The following is a 23,888-nucleotide window of genomic DNA, read 5'->3' on the forward strand; positions in this document are numbered from 1 at the left end:
AATATAGCCTAGTCGTGTATTTATTTTACACATGGTTTATAACACCTTTCATTTGTTTTTGTTGTTTGATTGTCATGTAAGAAACTTTGGATGTGCTGTCTATAATTTGACTCTATCCTTGTTTTGTTGAAAATAACTGGACATACATAAGAAACCGGGCAATATATCTTTATAGAAATAACACTTCTGCACTCTTTGTGCATTTCTATGAGTTTTATTCATGCATTTATAACACAACATGTTTGATATTGGTAATTTGATTCTGGGAACACATTTTAAGTTACTGCTGCACATGTATTACTGTTTTTCTTGTTTTTTGTGTAAAATTTCGTTGTTGGCTTACAAAGACATTTCTTTGAGAAATGTGTAGCATAACCAATTACCCATCACGGCCACTAGATGGCAGAATATCATATTAATTATTCTGGGATAACATTTCTCTTTGTGCATTTCTATCAGTTTTATTTATGCTTTTATAACACAACATGTTTGATATTGTTAATTTGATTCGGGGATAACACATGTTTATAAAAATAACGCTATAGCAAGCGGTAATGTCAAATTCTGAAAATAGCCATTTTATATTGAATTACTAACATTTTTCTATTTTAGCGCTGACACAGCCACATATATTATTCCAGCTTTCTTTAATTCTGCATTATTTTATCACATGATGAAAATAGTCATTTTATATTGAATTATTGCAGCTCGCGGCGCGTTACCACTGGACTCGTTTCTCAATTAATTTCCCAGCTGGCGACGCTATCTATAATTCTGCATATACCTTAGGCGTGTATTTACATGGCAGTGTAATTATTTCTCACAATAAAACAGCATCTCATATTTTAAGTTAGCTAACAGCATAATGATGACAAATGCATCTTTGCGGAATCTGATAACGAAACGATGAACAATGGACGGACCCTGACAAATACACACAACACACAACACGCACATATTATGAAAAATGACAACCATTGTATGTGATTTAAAAGACTTTAGTTAGATTTATCAGGGGTGATTTAGTTTGAAAGCACGCAGCTCCTCGGTAATGTCAGGTGTTGGACATGCATTTAACAGTCTTTCATATGTATCGCAGAAAGATTTTAGTTCCATCTGTGCGAGTTTGCTTTGAGCGTACTGCGCAGACATGTCAGTAAACATTTTGACATGGTCAGCATCCCACGAAGGACGACCTGTGTAAGGTGTATGTACAGCAACTTTCTGCTTTCTACCTACACGGCGTCGGGATACGGCTCGTTTCTTTAGAGGTAATACAGGGGCAAAAACGCTAGAAGAGCCTGCAAGAGCAGTAGCTGCAGATTGCACAGTCTGGCACACAGGTATATTGAGGGGCTCTGTGGGTGACCACATACCCTCGGAGAGCTGTTCAATTTCTCTGTTTTCAGGCGTAACTTGTGGTATGACGCCTGTGCTATTGGCGGGCCGAGTTATGCGGGGCCTAGCGTTCGGCGCTGCACGTTTCTCTCTTGAAACGTTCGTATATTTCTGATGGGAAATCTTGGGGCTTGGATTCCCGGGTTGTTTTGGTGCAGCGTAGCATTCATCACGATCCACAACACAGATGGGCGAGAGAGATGTTGTTCGCACCGCCGTATTAGCTCTTTGTGGTTGATTCTCTTCAGCGTCGTAATTACGCCGGTGCAAAACTCGTTGCTGAAGAGGCGACGTATCTAAAAGAAAAGATACAAGTGGCGGTTAGCCGCGAAACGGCGCAAAATTGGAAAAGCTAAACGGCGACGCATAGCTATGATCATGCGTAATATTTGAAAAGTTAATGGGGACAGGTACCCATGAAATCATTGTAACAATATTTACATAAACCTGTATAGAGCAGTCCAGATATATACTTACAAGTATGAAGCGGGAATTGTCCCACATCAGCTCCTGGTTTAACGGGCGGCGCAATGCTCAAACTCGCAGAGGCGGGAATATTCTCTTTTTCAAGCTGTATTTTCCGGGCAACTAGATTAGCGGGTGTAAGTAAAAATATAACGATTAGCGAACACAGAATTGATTTTCTACACAAAACTGCAGCGGTGAGACGAATATATATATATATATATTCAAAAATGAATTTTCTGACAGTTAGCTAGCAGCTGTAAGTAAATATGAGTATTACACAAAAGTGAGAATCGACTGTATTTCAAGTGAACAGATACCTTTTCTATTCTTGAAACATCGGCGTAACGAGTTGCCGCGTCTTTTAGGAGCATCGGGTTTCGCTGAAGTTGCAGGGTTCTTGACATCTATGATCTCCACGTCTGAACCCAGCGTATCGCGTGGTTCGGGAACACACCAGTTTTCAGCCATATCGTCAGATGTCTCCGTGTCAGTATCTGTATGAGAAATTGCGCGTAGTTCGTGTTTACATACAAAGGATTAAAGCAACTGATATAGTATAATATAGTTTTACGGTATAAACATATTTGCGGTGTAAATTAATATAGCAAGACTTATGCCGCTATATATTAATAATTCAGTATTATATTGGTGGCTACCGCTATTATTTGTTTTATTAATTTAATCATATATTTATTATGACATAATTTGTGTAATACAATAGTTAATAGATGCTATAGTTTTACGCCATAAACAGTATATATTAACATAGATAATATATATATATTTAGCATTCTTACATGTGATACATGAAAGATAAATATCTTTGTACCGTGTTACAATGGCATTTTTCCCTATCTAAAAGCAAAAAGGTGCTCCTAATTACCCATGATGAGATGAAGAGCAGGCCCATTATCGGCTATCGGCGCCACGGCTTCAATGCGCGCATAATTCTGCGTTATGAAATTATTGCGCCAATCGGGCGACATACACGGCTCTTAAATAAGAAAGAATGCATGAATATATAATACTTATAATATAATGACACAATCAGAATGAGTCAATACTCTGTACATTATACGCGTATAATACCGAGTTAATACATGCATTAATTGCATGTATGACTGTGTTCTGGGTGTTAACAGAAGGCGTGTGATGTGGCGTAACTGGGTGTGTTTCTGGGTGTTAACACCTGAGTTGCTTTCTGACACTCAGGATAAATACAGCTGACTGTCCCACTACAGGACAACAGACATCCACCAGAAGCCCGACTAGGTTAAAAAGCAGAGCTATTCTAAATGTAAGTATATAAGACAGTTGTGTTATTATTCGCAAATGCTTAATTATATTTAACTATGCATCTCTAAACCATAATTAAGGATGTTATTTGTTTAATAAGTTAGTGTTATACTGGAAGCTAACTGCATATTTAGTAGCGATGTATAATATAGTTTTTACTGTATAAGCAATATTTGTGGGACATAATATAGAAAGGCTTATGGCTGGGTCATAACAACCATTGTTATCTGACATGTGCGAGCAATTAGTCACGGGTGCCGTGTAATGCGGTTTCCTGTAGGTGTGTTCACGGTGGGTGGTAATTTCTCTCTGAACAGTTGCGCTACTCTCTGAAAAGTAAGTGTTTACTGTTTTATTTGCGGTCTAATATTATCAATGCCTGTAAAGCATATTTTTTGTAACGTAGTTTTAAACTGTATTTATTGGCGGAGCAGTTATAGATAAAACTTATCCCCTATTTATTTAAGATGGAAGCCCAATACCCTCGCGAGCAATGCAGCCCCCTTCTTGCAAGCACACAATTAGGTATTATACGCGTATAATGTATGAGTATTGACTCATTCTGATTGTGTCATTATATTATAAGTATTATATATTCATGCATTCTTTCTTATTTAAGAGCCGTGTATGTCGCCCGATTGGCGCAATAATTTCATAACGCAGAATTATGCGCGCATTGAAGCCGTGGCGCCGATAGCCGATAATGGGCCTGCTCTTCATCTCATCATGGGTAATTAGGAGCACCTTTTTGCTTTTAGATAGGGAAAAATGTCATTGTAACACGGTACAAAGATATTTATCTTTCATGTATCACATGTAAGAATGCTAAATATATATATATATATATATATATATATATATATTATCTATGTTAATATATACTGTTTATGGCGTAAAACTATAGCATCTATTAACTATTGTATTACACAAATTATGTCATAATAAATATATGATTAAATTAATAAAACAAATAATAGCGGTAGCCACCAATATAATACTGAATTATTAATATATAGCGGCATAAGTCTTGCTATATTAATTTACACCGCAAATATGTTTATACCGTAAAACTATATTATACTATATCAGTTGCTTTAATCCTTTGTATGTAAACACGAACTACGCGCAATTTCTCATACAGATACTGACACGGAGACATCTGACGATATGGCTGAAAACTGGTGTGTTCCCGAACCACGCGATACGCTGGGTTCAGACGTGGAGATCATAGATGTCAAGAACCCTGCAACTTCAGCGAAACCCGATGCTCCTAAAAGACGCGGAAACTCGTTACGCCGATGTTTCAAGAATAGAAAAGGTATCTGTTCACTTGAAATACAGTCGATTCTCACTTTTGTGTAATACTCATATTTACTTACAGCTGCTAGCTAAGTGTCAGAAAATTCATTTTTGAATATACAGTGGGGCAAAAAAGTATTTAGTCAGTCAGCAATAGTGCAAGTTCCACCACTTAAAAAGATGAGAGGCGTCTGTAATTTACATCATAGGTAGACCTCAACTATGGGAGACAAACTGAGAGAAAAAAAATCCAGAAAATCACATTGTCTGTTTTTTTAACATTTTATTTGCATATTGTGGTGGAAAATAAGTATTTGGTCAGAAACAAACAATCAAGATTTCTGGCTCTCACAGACCTGTAACTTCTTCTTTAAGAGTCTCCTCTTTCCTCCACTCATTACCTGTAGTAATGGCACCTGTTTAAACTTGTTATCAGTATAAAAAGACACCTGTGCACACCCTCAAACAGTCTGACTCCAAACTCCACTATGGTGAAGACCAAAGAGCTGTCAAAGGACACCAGAAACAAAATTGTAGCCCTGCACCAGGCTGGCAAGACTGAATCTGCAATAGCCAACCAGCTTGGAGTGAAGAAATCAACAGTGGGAGCAATAATTAGAAAATGGAAGACATACAAGACCACTGATAATTTCCCTCGATCTGGGGCTCCACGCAAAATCCCACCCCGTGGGGTCAGAATGATCACAAGAACGGTGAGCAAAAATCCCAGAACCACGCGGGGGGACCTAGTGAATGAACTGCAGAGAGCTGGGACCAATGTAACAAGGCCTACCATAAGTAACACACTACGCCACCATGGACTCAGATCCTGCAGTGCCAGACGTGTCCCACTGCTTAAGCCAGTACATGTCCGGGCCCGTCTCAAGTTTGCTAGAGAGCATTTGGATGATCCAGAGGAGTTTTGGGAGAATGTCCTATGGTCTGATGAAACCAAACTGGAACTGTTTGGTGGAAACACAACTTGTCGTGTTTGGAGGAAAAAGAATACTGAGTTGCATCCATCAAACACCATACCTACTGTAAAGCATGGTGGTGGAAACATCATGCTTTGGGGCTGTTTCTCTGCAAAGGGGCCAGGACGACTGATCCGGGTACATGAAAGAATGAATGGGGCCATGTATCGTGAGATTTTGAGTGCAAACCTCCTTCCATCAGCAAGGGCATTCAAGATGAAACGTGGCTGGGTCTTTCAACATGACAATGATCCAAAGCACACCGCCAGGGCAACGAAGGAGTGTCTTCGTAAGAAGCATTTCAAGGTCCTGGAGTGGCCTAGCCAGTCTCCAGATCTCAACCCTATAGAAAACCTTTGGAGGGAGTTGAAAGTCCGTGTTGCCAAGCGAAAAGCCAAAAACATCACTGCTCTAGAGGAGATCTGCATGGAAGAATGGGCCAACATACCAACAACAGTGTGTGGCAACCTTGTGAAGACTTACAGAAAACGTTTGACCTCTGTCATTGCCAACAAAGGATATATTACAGAGTATTGAGATGAAATTTTGTTTCTGACCAAATACTTATTTTCCACCATAATATGCAAATAAAATGATAAAAAAACAGACAATGTGATTTTCTGGATTTTTTTTTCTCAGTTTGTCTCCCATAGTTGAGGTCTACCTATGATGTAAATTACAGACGCCTCTCATCTTTTTAAGTGGTGGAACTTGCACTATTGCTGACTGACTAAATACTTTTTGCCCCACTGTATATATATATATATATATATATATATATATATATATATATATTCGTCTCACCGCTGCAGTTTTGTGTAGAAAATCAATTCTGTGTTCGCTAATCGTTATATTTTTACTTACACCCGCTAATCTAGTTGCCCGGAAAATACAGCTTGAAAAAGAGAATATTCCCGCCTCTGCGAGTTTGAGCATTGCGCCGCCCGTTAAACCAGGAGCTGATGTGGGACAATTCCCGCTTCATACTTGTAAGTATATATCTGGACTGCTCTATACAGGTTTATGTAAATATTGTTACAATGATTTCATGGGTACCTGTCCCCATTAACTTTTCAAATATTACGCATGATCATAGCTATGCGTCGCCGTTTAGCTTTTCCAATTTTGCGCCGTTTCGCGGCTAACCGCCACTTGTATCTTTTCTTTTAGATACGTCGTCTCTTCAGCAACGAGTTTTGCACCGGCGTAATTACGACGCTGAAGAGAATCAACCACAAAGAGCTAATACGGCGGTGCGAACAACATCTCTCTCGCCCATCTGTGTTGTGGATCGTGATGAATGCTACGCTGCACCAAAACAACCCGGGAATCCAAGCCCCAAGATTTCACATCAGAAATATACGAACGTTTCAAGAGAGAAACGTGCAGCGCCGAACGCTAGGCCCCGCATAACTCGGCCCGCCAATAGCACAGGCGTCATACCACAAGTTACGCCTGAAAACAGAGAAATTGAACAGCTCTCCGAGGGTATGTGGTCACCCACAGAGCCCCTCAATATACCTGTGTGCCAGACTGTGCAATCTGCAGCTACTGCTCTTGCAGGCTCTTCTAGCGTTTTTGCCCCTGTATTACCTCTAAAGAAACGAGCCGTATCCCGACGCCGTGTAGGTAGAAAGAAGAAAGTTGCTGTATATACAACTTACACAGGTCGTCCTTCGTGGGATGCTGACCATGTCAAAATGTTTACTGACATGTCTGCGCAGTACGCTCAAAGCAAACTCGCACAGATGGAACTAAAATCTTTCTGCGATACATATGAAAGACTGTTAAATGCATGTCCAACACCTGACATTACCGAGGAGCTGCGTGCTTTCAAACTAAATCACCCCTGATAAATCTAACTAAAGTCTTTTAAATCGCATACAATGGTTGTCATTTTTCATAATATGTGCGTGTTGTGTGTTGTGTGTATTTGTCAGGGTCCGTCCATTGTTCATCGTTTCGTTATCAGATTCCGCAAAGATGCATTTGTCATCATTATGCTGTTAGCTAACTTAAAATTTGAGATGCTGTTTTATTGTGAGAAATAATTACACTGCCATGTAAATACACGCCTAAGGTATACGCAGAATTATAGATAGCGTCGCCAGCTGGGAAATTAATTGAGAAACGAGTCCAGTGGTAACGCGCCGCGAGCTGCAATAATTCAATATAAAATGACTATTTTCATCATGTGATAAAATAATGCAGAATTAAAGAAAGCTGGAATAATATATGTGGCTGTGTCAGCGCTAAAATAGAAAAATGTTAGTAATTCAATATAAAATGGCTATTTTCAGAATTTGACATTACCGCTTGCTATAGCGTTATTTTTATAAACATGTGTTATCCCCGAATCAAATTAACAATATCAAACATGTTGTGTTATAAAAGCATAACTAAAACTGATAGAAATGCACAAAGAGAAATGTTATCCCATGACTATTTTCATCATGTGATAAAATAATGCAGAATTAAAGAAAGCGGGAATAATATATGTGGCTGTGTCAGCGCTAAAATAGAAAAATGTTAGTAATTCAATATAAAATGGCTATTTTCAGAATTTGACATTACCGCTTGCTATAGCGTTATTTTTATAAACATGTGTTATCCCCGAATCAAATTAACAATATCAAACATGTTGTGTTATAAAAGCATAAATAAAACTGATAGAAATGCACAAAGAGAAATGTTATCCCAGAATAATTAATATGATATTCTGCCATCTAGTGGCCGTGACGGGTAATTGGTTATGCTACACATTTCTCAAAGAAATGTCTTTGTAAGCCAACAACGAAATTTTACACAAAAAACAAGAAAAACAGTAATACATGTGCAGCAGTAACTTAAAATGTGTTCCCAGAATCAAATTACCAATATCAAACATGTTGTGTTATAAATGCATGAATAAAACTCATAGAAATGCACAAAGAGTGCAGAAGTGTTATTTCTATAAAGATATATTGCCCGGTTTCTAATGTATGTCCAGTTATTTTCAACAAAACAAGGATAGAGTCAAATTATAGACAGCACATCCAAAGTTTCTTACATGACAATCAAACAACAAAAACAAATGAAAGGTGTTATAAACCATGTGTAAAATAAATACACGACTAGGCTATATTTATAAACATGTGTTACCCCAGAATCAAGGCCACAATAACTTTTCTTTAAGCCGCTGACCCGCAGTTGGAACTAAAATCTTTCTGCGATACATATGAAAGACTGTTAAATGCGTGTCCAACACCTGACAATACCGAGGAGCTGCGTGCTTTCAAACTAAATCACCCCTGATAAATCTAACTAAAGTCTTTTAAATCACATACAATGGTTGTCATTTTTCATAATATGTGCGTGTTGTGTGCTGTGTGTATTTGTGTGTGTGTGTGAGTTCTGTATGTGTTGCGTGTTCTTTACAGAACCATAAACTTATAATAGCAAAATGTTGATGCCGACAGCCGCACACAGATGTATTTTTGCATTATTTCACAGTGCCTGATGAGTACCGGATGCATGGTTGGTTGAGAAGCGCCCGTGGGTGCAGAAGTGTTTGTGGCCCGCATATTAATAAAGCACAAAAAATCCCTGACCTATGTGGTCAGCATATTAATAAAGTGCAAAAAACATGATAACATAAGTCCTAAATGCCTAATAACCGCATATTAATAAAGTGCAAAAACATGATAACATAAGTCCTAAATGCCTAATAATCGCATATTAATCATAAATAAGTTCTAAATGTCTATTTCTTGTGTGTGTTGTATGTTAATAAAGTGCAAAAATCACTGACCTATGTGGCCCGCATATTAATAAAGTGCAAAAATCCCTGACCTATGTGGTCAACATATTAATAAAGTGCAAAAACATGATAACATAAGTCCTAAATGACTAATAACCGCATATTAATAAAGTGCAAAAAAAAAAAAAATCCCTGACCTATGACAAAAAGCTAATATAATATAAACCAAAGATATAAAAAGAATGCTGAATTTTTACTAAACAGGTTGCTGCAGAATAAAAATGTCACAGCATGGAATAATAATGTTGAATTTATTTTCAAAGGATATTAGTAAGGCCGCGCACCAATAAATGATTTTACAATATTGTGCTATAAATCCCTTATAAATGAGAATGTGTTATAAATATCATATAAAAGTTGTGAAATTAATGTGTGATAAAATAATGTAGAATTAAAGAACGCCGAAATAATATCTGCGTATGCTGCAGCGCTAAAAGTTGTACATTTGTTTCTTACGTGTTTTGGTGCAGCCAAGAAGATTTTTTATGCAGATTTTATATAAAATGCGGGCGAAAATAGTTAATATTGGTGTATTTTCATACTTGTTCATCGTGTCGTTATCAGATACCACAATGATGCATTTGTCAGCATCATGCTGTTAGCTAACTTAAAATTTGAGCTGTTGTTTTATCGTGAGAAATAAATCTTTTTAAATTTTTTACAATATCGTGTCTTTGGTTTTACTTGTGTTGTAACATTGGGTCATATTATAACTTGTGTTGTGACATTGGTGCATATCGCTTCTGTGTATATAAGGCAGCCACAAGGAGAAAATCTGCTACAATGTGAATAAACACAACTTACAATGCCCTCAGTAGATAACCTTCAGGTACAATACATGTACAAACAAAAAAAGCTGCCTCTTCTGTTTGTGAAAATAAACATTTATGGGGTACGCAAATACAAGGATATAGGATTGCATACAGAAACACCAAAATGCCCCGCAGATAACCTTCAGGTACAATACATGTACAAAGAGAAAAGCTGCCTCTTCTGCTTGTGAAAATAAACATTTATTGGGTACGCAAATACAACAACAATTGACCTAGGTGTTATGAACCTCTGAACCGCAGTTAACCTAAACATTTAGGTAATGTTCACCATTTAGTTATTGTTCACCATTTACAAAAACAAATAGACAGCTTTAAGTTCTCCACTATATGAATACACTGCAAATACCCACAGCAGATTCTCTGTTTGTGAAAATAAACATTTAGTTAATGTTCACCATAGTGTTCAGTAGAGACACATATAAACAGCTTTAAGTTCTCCACTATATGAATACACTGTGAATAAAACAAAAGCTTACAGAATCAAACTCGGGGATACGTATAAAATCTATTATAAAACAAATGAGAAAGGTGTTATAAACCACGTGTAAAATAAATACACGACTAGGCTATAATTATAAACATGTGTTATTCCACAAAATACGGGAATAATATCAAAACTACACCAAATTAAACTATATTAAACTATATCAAAAGGGGGAATCAAACAAGGAGGGACAGCTGGATACCAGCCGTCAGACAAGGGGAGGGGAGGGGGTTACACACTTTGATACACTTTGATAGGGGGCGGGGCACCTGTCAGATTGAGTTTGACGAAACCTATGAATTATACACTACTGGCGCCCAACAATGCCTTTTCCAGCATGATGGAGCACCTTGCCTTAAAGCATAGGTGATAACAAAATGGCTCATGGAACAAAACATAGAGATTTTGGGTCCATGGCCTGAAAACTCCCCAGATCTTAATCCCATTGAGAACTTGTGGACAATCATCAAGAGACGGGTGGACAAACAAAAACCAACAAATTCTGGCAAAATGCGAGCATTGATTATGCAAGAATGGACTGCTATCAGTCAGGATTTGGTCCAGAAGTTGATTGAGAGCATGCCAGGGAGAATTACAGAGGTCTTGAAGAAGAAGGGTCAATACTGCAAATATTGACTTGCTGCATTAACTCATTCTAACTGTCAATATAACCTATTGGTACTCATAATATGATTGCAATTATATTTCTGTATGTGATATAAACATCAGACAAACACTAATAAAAACCAGAGGGCAGCAGATCATGTGAAAATATAGTTTTGGTGTCATTCTCAAAAATTTTGGCCTTGACTGTACACATTTACAAAAATTAGTATAAGAAACTAACAAAGTGGCATCAATTTTATTACAACAGAAATAGTATAATAGGGACTGACAGGTCTTCCACTACACCCAACCCTGCAGATGGACATCCAAGCAGGACTGTTAACATTTCCACAAATTATTGTTAACATCTCCAGCAGTAGCAGGCACATAAGCCCCACTAAAGATATCAGAGACTGCAATCATGCAAGAACAATTCAGCACACTAAAAACTACAACATCTAGTAACAGAAGTTTTGAGTTGTCTTCACGTTAGTGGTTCACTAGTGCTTTCAGAAACATTAACACCTACCCCAAATATACTGTGTGCAGAATTATTAGGCAAAGTTGTATTTTAGAGGATTATTTTTATTATTGATCAACAACTATGTTCTCAACCAACCCAAAAGACTCCTAAATATCGAAGCCTAATATTTTTGGAAGTTGGAGTGTTTTTTTTTTTAGATTTGGCTATCTTAGGAGGATATCTGTTTGTGAAGGTAACTATTACTGTGCAGAATTATTAGGCAACTTAATAAAAACCAAATATATTCCCATCTCACTTGTTTATTTTCACCAGGTAAACCAATATAACTGCACAAAATTTAGAAATAAACATTTCTGACATGCAAAAACAAACCCCCAAAAATTAGTGACCAATATAGCCACCTTTCTTTATGATGACACTCAACATCCTTCCATCCATAGATTCTGTCAGTTTCTTGATCTGCTTACGATCAACATTGTGTGCAGCGGCCACCACAGCCTTCCAATAGTAGAAGAAACACACATCCGCACTGCTAAAAGGTCGAACTCAGAGACCGTGTTATGTTGTCGGTCTGGCACCACCGAAAGTGATACTGGCTGTGTAAATCCTCTACACCTGAATCAACGGAGTGCTGCTGCCAGAAAAAATGTACAAAGAATCCAATGGCAAAATAGAAAAAAATAGGCGCACACTTACCCTGTTGCGGTGAATATCACTTTATTAGGACATATAAACAAACGGATAGCAGGGAGGGATCGAGTCAGCCACGGACAACGATCGTTTCGTGCTCTACGGCACTTCAACGGGTCCTAATGCTGAGTGGAACAGGAAAGAGTTTTATAGACCCATCCGGATCCTAAACTCCTCCCCCTGGACTCCAAACATAAACAGTGTTACATTTAAAACAAAATGATGTTAAAAACAACAATGATAAAATAGCACTTGCTGAGAACTGCAAATAAACCGAATATAGTTTTTAGAAACAAAGATTGAGACACTTTTATAAAAAAACAGACATGTCGACTTTGTCATTCAAACCAGATGGTCCTGCTGCGTCTGCGCGCAGGATCCATCTGGCTTCCCTGCGCAGCAGGAGGCGGCACAAATCCCCTCCTCTCTCGGGCAACAGAACCCGCTCTAAACCCGCAAATCTCAATACTTGGGCATCTCCTGCATGGTGAGTGTGTAAATGGTCTATTAACCTCGGAGCTCCTTTCCCTGTTCCAATGGAATAAAAATGCTCCCTAATCCGAACAAATAGCGGACGAAACGTTTTGCCAATGTAGAAGCGTCTACACGGACAAAAAAGAACGTAGACGACGTGAGTAGTCCTGCAAGAAATAAAGTCCCGTACAACATGCTGTATATGGCCTACTCTAATTCTATTACCTGTATGATGGTACTTACAAAAATTGCAACCCCCACAAGTGAAGTTGCCTTTAGGGATACTGTCCGTAAGCCAATTATTTTTGGTAGTAACAAAGCGGTTGCGAACTATGCTGTCTCTAATGTTTCTGCTGCGACGACTAGCAAAGAGAGGTCCCCTATCTATTATTTCTTTAAGGTCAGAATCTTGTCGTAAAATACCCCAATTTTTACGTATGACTGTTCTGATGTGGTTGTAAAGAGGGCCAAATTTAAAGCTAAAGACAAACTTTTTTTCTTTTTGTCTTTTTTTGGAAATGGTGGAAACATCCGTGGCTGATGCTTTATCGTAGGCAGTTTTTAAAACAGAAGGGGGGTACCCTCGTTTCTTGAATCTTCCAATCAAATCGACTGACTGCTGCGCAAACCCTGCAGGATCACTATTGATTCTCTTGACCCTAAGAAGTTGACTATAGGGCAGAGATCCCTTCATATACGGTGGATGAGCACTGTTATAGTGTAATAAAGAATTGCATGCCGAGGGTTTTCGATATACTTTAGTGGAGATCCCCCTGTCATCAATGTATAACTGGACATCCAAAAAGACAAAATTAGTACCCCCAAATTGCGAGGTAAACCCCATGTTCATGGTGTTGGACGCCCCCAGGTACCTCACGAACTCCGTGAAGGCATCCCGGTGCCCGTCCTACACCATGAACATGTCATCGACATACCTAGCATATAGCTTGATATGTCGAAGAAATGGGTAATAGGAACTGCACGTAATGCAAAAACTGCAGTTGAATGCTGGAACAGTATATTTACAGATGACATTCTGGACTCTATTGTCACATATACCAACCAATATATAGACATTATAAAGGACAAGTACATCTGCAACAGAACCATCAAGCCCACAGATGAAATAGAACTGCGTGCTTTTTTTGGATTACTGTACCTTGCAGGAGCTTATAGGGCAAATAGACAAAGTTTGGAGGAACTTTGGGGTAAAGATGGGGATGGAGTTGAAAAATTTAGCCCTGTTATGTCCATAAACAGATTCAAGATTCTAATTCGTTGCCTTCGGTTTGACGACAGAACTACCCGAACCGAACGCAAAACACATGACCGACTTGCTCCAATTCGTGATATATTTCAAAGATTTGTTGTAAACTGTAAACAAAGTTATTACCCTGGAGAGAATCTCACTATTGACGAAATGCTCCCTGGTTTTCGTGGTAGATGTGCCTTTCGTCAATATATTCCATCAAAGCCAAACAAATATGGAATAAAAATTTATGCCCTTGTTGATGCCAGTAAGACCTACACTTACAACCTGGAAGTTTATGCAGGAAAACAACCAGAAGGTCCTTACTGTGTGAGCAACAAACCCATTGATGTTGTAAAAAGACTGGCTGAACCCTTATTTGGATCGGGTCGCAATATTACAGCTGACAATTGGTTTACAAGTTGTGATCTGATTGATTATCTGAAAATTCAGAAGCTGTCATATGTGGGAACTGTAAGAAAAAACAAAAGGGAATTGCCGCCACAGTTTGTAAGTGTGAAAGAGAGACAACAGTACAGCAGTATGTTTGCCTTCCATAATGGAAAGGCTTTAGTTTCCTATGTACCACATGCCAAAAAAATCGTACTTCTTCTATCAACACTTCATGATGATGCTGCCATCGATCCTGGGACTGGGGCAGAAAAAACCCCGGAGATAATTACATTTTACAATGCCACCAAAGGGGGTGTGGATACAGCAGATCAGATGTGCTCCACTTTCAACGTCAGCAGAAACATCAAACGCTGGCCAATGGTCATATTTTTTGCTATGTTGAATTTGGGTGGTATAAATTCACAAGTAATTTATCTTGAAAACAAGCTTGAACCACTCCTTAGACGATTGTATCTGAAAAAATTGGCCCATGAACTAGTACTTGGAGAGCTACGCAGGAGAAGCGTGAAAACAATCGGTATCCCCTCTCGCCTTCAAGTTCAGCTCAAAAGGTTCCGCCCAGAAGATGATGGTGAAAAGTCACCATCTGCACCACCTCACAAAAGAAGGAGATGCACCACCTGCCAAAAGGAAAGCGGAACCAGAAGGCTTTCAAATTATGAATGTCTCAAATGTCATAAAGCAATTTGCCTGACACATGCAAAAATGGTGTGTAATTCTTGCTATTTGCTCTGCAAGTGTGACTTTTCTGGGGAAACCTCAGCATCTACTTCTGATTGAATATGTTTTTAATAGTACTTAAGGTACCTTAAAATTAAGTTTGTGTTCAAAAATTTTCTTTGTACATTTTTTTGAGAGAGTCGACCTGGGGACTATTTGGCGGGAGTTTTGAAAAGTTTGTATTTCATAGTTATTAGTTTTATGTTAAGTAAATGTTTTTTTTTGCAACTGATTATGTGTAGTCTCTTTTATTACATCCCTATGAAGGTCACTGATCACTTTTAGAGCACTGAAATTGCAAACATTAGATATTATAGGTATTTTTCCAGCAGGCGCCTGACAGGCACATTGTATGTGAACTCGTTAGTCCGAATATTGTATGTGACGGAGGGTTAAAGAAATAATAGATAGGGGACCTCTCTTTGCTAGTCGTCGCAGCAGAAACATTAGAGACAGCATAGTTCGCAACCGCTTTGTTACTACCAAAAATAATTGGCTTACGGACAGTATCCCTAAAGGCAACTTCACTTGTGGGGGTTGCAATTTTTGTAAGTACCATCATACAGGTAATAGAATTAGAGTAGGCCATATACAGCATGTTGTACGGGACTTTATTTCTTGCAGGACTACTCACGTCGTCTACGTTCTTTTTTGTCCGTGTAGACGCTTCTACATTGGCAAAACGTTTCGTCCGCTATTTGTTCGGATTAGGGAGCATTTTTATTCCATTAGAACAGGGAAAGGAGCTCCGAGGTTAATAGACCATTTACACACTCACCATGCAGGAGATGCCCAAGTATTGAGATTTGCGGGTTTAGAGCGGGTTCTGTTGCCCGAGGGAGGAGGGGATTTGTGCCGCCTCCTGCTGCGCAGGGAAGCCAGATGGATCCTGCACGCAGACGCAGCAGGACCATCTGGTTTGAATGACAAAGTCGACATGTCTGTTTTTTTATAAAAGTGTCTCAATCTTTGTTTCTAAAAACTATATTCGGTTTATTTGCAGTTCTCAGCAAGTGCTATTTTATCATTGTTGTTTTTAACATCATTTTGTTTTAAATGTAACACTGTTTATGTTTGGAGTCCAGGGGGAGGAGTTTAGGATCCGGATGGGTCTATAAAACTCTTTCCTGTTCCACTCAGCATTAGGACCCGTTGAAGTGCCGTAGAGCACGAAACAATCGTTGTCCGTGGCTGACTCGATCCCTCCCTGCTATCCGTTTGTTTATATGTCCTAATAAAGTGATATTCACCGCAACAGGGTAAGTGCGCGCTTATTTTTTTCTATTTGGCCACCACAGCCTTCCAGACACTGCTCCGAGAGGTGTACTGTTTTCCCTCCCTGTAGATCACACATGTTATGAGGGATCACAGGTTCTCTATAGGGTTCAGATGAGGTGAACAAGGGGCCATGTCATTATTTTTTCTTCTTTGAGACCTTTACTGGCCAGCCACGCAGTGGAGTAGTTGGAGGCATGTGATGTTGCATTGTCCTGCATGAAAATCATGTTTTTCTTGAACGATACCAACTTCTTCCTGTACCACTGCTTGAAGAAGTTGTCTTCCAGAATCCGGCAGTAGGTCTGGGAGTTGAGCTTCACTCCATCCTCAACCCGAAAAGGTCCCACAAGTTCATCTTTGATGATACAGCCCATACCAGTACCCCACCTCCACCTTGCTGGCATCTGAGTCAGAGTGGAGCTCTCTGCCCTTTACTGATCCAGCCTCTGGTCCATCCATCAAGAGTCACTCTCATTTCATCAGTCCATAAAACCTTTGAAAAGTCAATCTTAAGATATTTTTTGGCCCAGTCTTGACATTTTATCTTATGTTTGTTGCTCAAAGGTGGTCGTTTGTCAGCCTTCCTTACCTTAGCCATGTCCCTGAGTATCGCACACCTTGTGCTTTTTGTTACTACAGTAACGTTGCAGCTCTGAAATATGGCAAAACTGGTGGCAAATGGCATTTTGGCAGCTTCACCCTTGATTTTCCTCAATTCATGGGCAGTTATTTTGTGCCTTTTTTTGCCCAACATGCATCTTGCGGCCCTGTTGGCTATTTGCTATGAAATGCTTGATTGCTCGGTGATCACGCTTCAAAAGTTTGGCAATTTCAAGACTGCTGCATCCCTCTGCAAGACATCTCACAATTTTGGACTTTTCAGAGCCCGTCAAATCTCTCTTCTGACCCATTTTGCCAAAGGAAAGGAAGTTGCCTAATAATTAAGCACACCTTATATAGCATTTTGATGTCATTAGACAACACCCCTCATCATTTCAGTCTTCCTGGAGCAGAACAATATTGTATCATACAATTATTAGGTTCTGTAGAAGGACGTAGATCTGGGGATTTATTATGATGGAATATAGGCTGAACTGGATGGACAAATGTCTTTTTTTGGCCTTACTAAATATGTGACTAATATGTAATATGATCCCTGTTAACCTCACAGGGGAATGTAGCCCACTAACGGGGTAAAAGGCAAACAGTGGTCACACAATCAACCAACGCAGTCAACAAACACCTATCCGGAGGTACCGTAATTCTAAAGGCTAAATGCCAGCCCTGAGTTCATTTCATACAGGTTCATATCACCGCCACAACATGACAATGTGGGATATGGTGGGCTGTATCACATTCTGCAGCTGAAAATATATATTTTTTTAATCTACTTAAGGTCTGTAGACAGCTTCATATCACTGCCAAAACATGACAATGTGAAATACAACAGGCTGTACAACATTAAGCAGCAGAAAAAATCTAATTTTTTTTAAATGCACGTTAGGTCTGTAGACAGATTTATGTCACCTAAACAACATGACAATGTGGGATACAGCAGACTGTTTCATATTTAGCAACAGAAAAAAAATATATTTTTTTAAATCACCACAGCACTAAATGACAAGGTGGGATACAGCAGGCTGTTTCACGTCTAGCTAGTGAAAAAATATTATTTAGAATGCTATACTCATGCATGGAGCACAATAGAAGCAGTACACAACATACTTGTAGGACATATGCCCTGCTGGCTTTGTCTGTGGACCTCAATAATGGGCAAAAAAAAGCTGGAAGGTAAATTTAACGGCCACACTGGACACTAGCTAGCTACACTTTATGACTTATATAGAACCACGTAGCTAACTAGCTAAAATCTGGGATTCAGCAGGCTTTTTCACAAATAGCTAGTGAAAAAATATTAAGTAGAATGCTATACTCATGCATGGAGCACAATAGAAACAGTGCACAACTGGCTTTGTCTGTGAACATCAGTAATGGGCAAAAAAAAAGTGCTGGAAGGTAAATTTAACATCCACACTGGACACTACCTAGCTACACTATCTGACTGATTTACACCTGTCTAACTAGCTAAAATCTTGCAGTTAACAGTGCCAGTGTCAGGAGCATCCTCTCTGCAATGCTGCAGTGTCAAAATGATGTTAAAATAACATGTCCACTATTTATATGGAGAGGGACATGTGATTTTAGCAGTCAATGACACAAGCCATTGTGTCAGGACATTGTGGGTGTTTCCTGCACCCTGATTGGCTAGCCGCAATGTGCACACATAAAGTTTGGAAAAAAAGACTGTGTACAAGAACTTTGCAGCTCTGAGCTCTGCAAACCCCTTCCCCTCATCAAATACATACCAAACGCTCAAGATGCACAACGAATATCAATGCTAAAGTGCCGAAAATACTTATATGGCAACGCAAATATTTTCCTGCACTTTAACCGAATGTTACCAATTTTTCCTGATTTTATAAAATTTTGCTCATGTTTCCAATTTATGTTTGGCGATTGCTTTCTGAACAAATACGCTCATCAGTAGTCTGCATCACTGCCCATGCCCCAAAACTCTTTTTTCGATTTCTGTCTGATTGCATCATAAAATACTCCATCCATACTGGTTGAAACATTGTATGACTTCCCCTACTGGAAGCCGAAGCAAGGAGACTGGTTGGGGAAACTTTTCAAAGGCTGCTAAGTGATTATCTATGCCAAAGTAAAATTAATAGTGGAGACCACTTAAATTTGGTGTTACCAAAAAATAAGGTTCAATATTTCTTTTTTTACTTACTTTGGGAAGGAGATATCCTCTGAAGTTTACATCCTGAGTAGTAGCGTGGGGCAAATTGGCTGGAACAATGTTGCCAAATCTTTGAATCTCATGGATGACGGCATCAGTATACGGCATCTCTTTACGATGAATAGTTTGGGGCTCATTTGATCCAATGACTTTATCGATCTCACTTTGGACATTTTCTATTTCCAACACAAATACATAAAGCTATGTGTAAAAAAAAAGGATATTTGACGAGAACTTTCATCCATAAAAATGATAAGATTTCAGCCAGATTTCCAATATGGCATTTGATATCATTGTGGTTGTTATGAAATTGCAGGTTACGTAACTTTAATTTCCCCCCTATAGTAAAAATGATTTCTATATTTTTCTGTGGAGAAATTTTGAGATTGTAATTTTGCAATATCCGGGCAAGGGAAAAGGTTAAATGCGACAATACAACATGAGTTGAAATTCGGCATATATAAAATTTTTGGAGTAGGTCAAATAATAGAAAGTATGTGAAAAATAATAATGTACATTTAGACAGAATAATGTTGAAAAGCTGAAAGGGAAGAAAGAGAAGAAAAAAGGGGGGGAGGAGGTGAACTTGGATACGGTAGGACAAACGGGAAATTAGGGATAAGAGAAAGAAAAGAAGGGGGAAAAGATCAAAACAATAGTCCACTGAGAGTGGTGACACAGTAATGAGCAACAATCATAAAAGATTTCCACTTGACATATCCACTGGCTGTAGAGCCGTATCAATCAGCTGTAAAGGACTCTGCAAGGGGAGAAAAGACTGAATTCCATAATGTCCATTTAGATTTATGCTTTGTAAGTGAGTTGTTGTTCAAGAAAAAAACTAATTTGAAGAAGTTATGGGATGCTAATCTGTTTAGTAGCATATTGAGACGGGAATTGTCTCGGATTTCCACCTGGCACCTAGAAGCATTTTGGCAACTGAGAAAATATGAAAGAAGATTAATGTAATATCTATAGGAAGAGAGTCAGAGTCTAGGGACGAAAGAGAGAGTTGAGGAGACATAATTAATTTGTATTACCCTATTTTAAAAATAAGATCAAAAACCTCCTTCAAAAAGGGTTTTATTTTTGACCACAACCAAAAAAACGTGTATTATATTGTCTTTAAATCCACATCCTCTCCAACATGTGTCTGGATAAGAAAGGAAAGCTGAGATGAGTCTAACAAGGGTAAGATGCCATCATGCAAGAATTTTAAAATAATTTTCCTAAATATTGGAGTTGATATTGTTTTTATACATCAATTTAAAGGTTTGTTGCCAAGCTTTAATAGAATTTTTTTTATTTACATCTTGTTCCCATTTGATTATGTGATTTTACTTGACAAATTTTGTGTCTGAAGTAAAAGGAGAATATATATTTTTCATATTGAAACAAAAAGGGGATTTCTTAAAATAGCATTAATATCCTTAGGTAAAACGAAGGTGAGAGATATTTTGCTTCTAATAAATTTTCTACGATCTAGGAGGTTGTAGAGTTCCTCATCTGGTAGACAGAATGCAAATTTTAAAGTTTGAAAATGTGCTATAATATCTTTATTGGGTCCTGTAAGTAGACACAAACAGTCTTTGATGCCTAGTTTAGATCATGTATGGAAAATTAGGAAAAATGGGAAAGGAAATATTAAATGGCACATTTTCTGGTGGAAAAGAGGATAGATTCTGAGATGTTAATTTATATATTTTTTCCATTGTGTAATTGTGGCGTTTAATAATATATAGGAAGGTAGCGGAAGGGAAGGAAGCTATATATGTAATAAAATTAGGGATATTAATGGGCTTTGATTATTTTGGTCTTCTTCCAAAGTAACCCAATTGTGTTTCATGTTGGGTATAAGCCACTTTCCACTCTGTAGGGTAATATTTTCTTCATAATAAGTTTGTAAATTAGGGAGGGCTATACCCCCTTTATCCTTACTTTTGAAAAAGATATTTATGCTTATTCTTCGTGTGTTTTTTTATGGCATATGAATCATGATAGTTGTTTGGGAAATTTATTAATCCAGGATGAAGAGATAACTAAAGGGACATTACTAAAAATATATAGAAGTCTAGGATTTCCGTTTGGGCATTTGATATAATCATGGTTGTTATGATATTGGAGGTTATGTAACCTTAATTTCCCCTTTATTAGTCAATTTTTTCCATATTCTTCTGTAGAGAAATTTTGAGATTGCAACTTTACCTAAGCCAAAAGTTATTTTTGACCCCTAGGAGTTGTATTTGGAATTTGTGCTCTCTTAGATAAGCATCACTATTACAAAATGCCTCGCCTGGTCCTCAGTAATGCTCCTCCTAGCCTCTTTTTCCTTTAGTGCACAACATTGGGCATCTTATCTATTCACCGAGGCTTGTGCCGAGAAGGTCCCTAATGTCATGACACACACCATGAGGTTGTAACATCACAACATGCATCCCCTAAAGTTCTGACTTTTGCTAAGGCGGCACATGATGACTACATAACGTGTCTTGGGATGTCAGAATCTTTTTATTATTTATTTAAAAGCCTTCAGCTCGATCTAGGGCCATAGCTACTTGTTGGATGAATGATCTGTAGGAAGTTTGATCTTGTGCCAGCATAGATAGGTTCACTGTCATATTGATAGTATCAAGCCATCAAAATGCTCAACTTCCTTTGTCTTGTACCTTATATTTTCACAAACATGATGTCCTTCTTCAGTGATTGCTCTCTTCATGATGTGTCCAAGTAGGAAAGGCATTTCCAGCTGGTGTAAAATAAATGTCTGACCTGCTGAGCACAGTTGAAGGTACATGGCTGCCACAATAATCATCCACAGAAAATAATATAAGTACAGATAATGATAAAAGAATTTGTATCACTGTCTGATTTTAATTCGTGAAAGGTGAAAGCAAAATGATGTAAAAATGATACATTTCCATACAAAAAGGGGGTCTCTTACTTTGGATTTCTGGATACTTCATCATTAGTAGAAGGCCCCATCTAAGGGTGAGTGCGGTTGTCTCCATGCCAGCTTCAAAGAGCTCCTCCACCAGGACTGTTAGGTTTTCATTGGTGAAGTATAATTTAGGATTTGGCTTTTCCTAATGTAAAAAATACATAAAAAACATGTTCTTTGAGAAGCCACTTTGAACTGCTGCTCTAGCAAGAATTCAAATTCAAGCATTAGTTGCAAACACGGAGCATGAGGAGGGGAGCAGAGAAGCTAACAATAGGAGAGTGTTTGTAAATATTGCTTTCACATGAATTTTTGCCAAAGCAGCAGATCAAAGGAGCTTCTAAAATAGCATGAACTTGGTAGTTAAAATAGCACTTTTAGCATTGTTTTATAGCATTAGTGTTATAACAGTGTGTTAAAATGTTTCTGTATGTGACAGTTTTGTGACTATTTCTACAATATATCTTATCATATGTGCTGGACATATCCATATGCTCCCATTCACTAGATAGATATATCTGTCTGTCTGTCTATCTACGGTATCGTTCCTGTGGTGTGAATAAGGCCATGTAATAAGACTGAAGCATTCCTAGCATTTTACATTGTGACACCCTGGTATAGTGCTGATTTGTCAGCTATACAGTACTAGATTGTGGCCCGATTCTAACGCATCGGGTATTCTAGAATATGCATGTCCCCGTAGTATATGGACAATGATGATTCCAGAATTCGCGGCAGACTGTGACCGTCGCTGATTGGTCGAGGCAACCTTTATGACATCATCGTTGCCATGCTGTGACCGTCGCTGATTGGTCGAGGCCTGGCGGCCTGGACCAATCAGAGACGCGTGATTTCCAGGACAGATAGACAGACAGAAAAACCCTTAGACAATTTTATATATATAGATGTCTGGTTCATTGGTACCTGAGTAGTGTTAAACTCTATCTATCTAGCTAGAGCTATCTATCATCTATGATAGCAAAAAAATGGTACAGCACCAGCAACAGCTAAAAATGGAAATAGTGGGTGGAATGCCCCCAGGCAAATCCAAACCTTAATAATATCCATGAAAATAGAGGCATCACTCTCAGGTCAAAAATATAAATGGTTTATTGACTTATTGTGATGGTGTCATTTTGTTCCAAGTGCAGAACTTTCTAAACCCAAGTGCTTGAGAAATTTCATAATCCAAGGGTTTGAGAAAGTTCCAGAGGTGGAACGAAATTTTCATGATCCGTTCCAGGGTGTATTAGTGTCTGCCCTTTTTTGGACGGATCATATCAAGGGTTAACTTTGCTATGCCTCATTCTGGGTTCGGGTTTGCTATTTAGCTCCCATGAATCTTGCTGGCAGTGTCAGTTATAGTTCTGTCTTCGGCTTGAGAACCTGACTCTGGAAACCCTTGGTTTGTCCTGCTGTAAACCCTGACTTGTCCTGTGTCTGTAATCCCCCACTGTCTACCTTTTCCCTGCGTTTTTCTGTTCTGACTGATTCTCTTATGCTGAACTCCTGGCTTGGTTATTGACTCTGTCTTGATTTGTCCCTATTGTACCGTATTTTGCTTGCCCTGGTTTACAGATCTCTTGCTATGTCCTGACTATGCTTTCTGTTTAATCCTTTTGTACTGACGTGTTATCTTGTGTCCTGACTCGGCTTTTTCTGACTACTCTCTTGCCAC

At 38.5% G+C, this 23,888-nt stretch overlaps 1 protein-coding gene and 1 long non-coding RNA gene across 2 annotated transcripts in view; one reads left to right on the forward strand and one right to left on the reverse strand.

The window, feature by feature from the left end:
• The window catches only part of LOC138638727 (cytochrome P450 2K1-like), a 58,731-nt gene extending 36,375 nt beyond the window's left edge, over positions 1 to 22,356 (reverse strand). The window contains exons 1-2 of the mRNA XM_069728258.1: positions 22,214 to 22,356; positions 19,264 to 19,448 (exon numbers count right to left, since the gene is read on the reverse strand). Coding sequence (XP_069584359.1) covers positions 19,264 to 19,448; positions 22,214 to 22,280 — 252 coding nt within the window. The 5' untranslated portion in view covers positions 22,281 to 22,356. The remainder of the gene's footprint in view (positions 1 to 19,263; positions 19,449 to 22,213) is intronic.
• On the forward strand, positions 3,641 to 4,426 carry LOC138680966 (uncharacterized). The gene is made up of 3 exons (XR_011321861.1): positions 3,641 to 3,687; positions 3,782 to 3,892; positions 4,304 to 4,426. It is a non-coding gene; the product is annotated as an uncharacterized lncRNA (long non-coding RNA).
• Positions 22,357 to 23,888: the final 1,532 nt, after the last annotated feature.

This window comes from Ranitomeya imitator, chromosome 5, assembly GCF_032444005.1.
Source record: "Ranitomeya imitator isolate aRanImi1 chromosome 5, aRanImi1.pri, whole genome shotgun sequence".
NCBI lineage: Eukaryota > Metazoa > Chordata > Amphibia > Anura > Dendrobatidae > Ranitomeya > Ranitomeya imitator.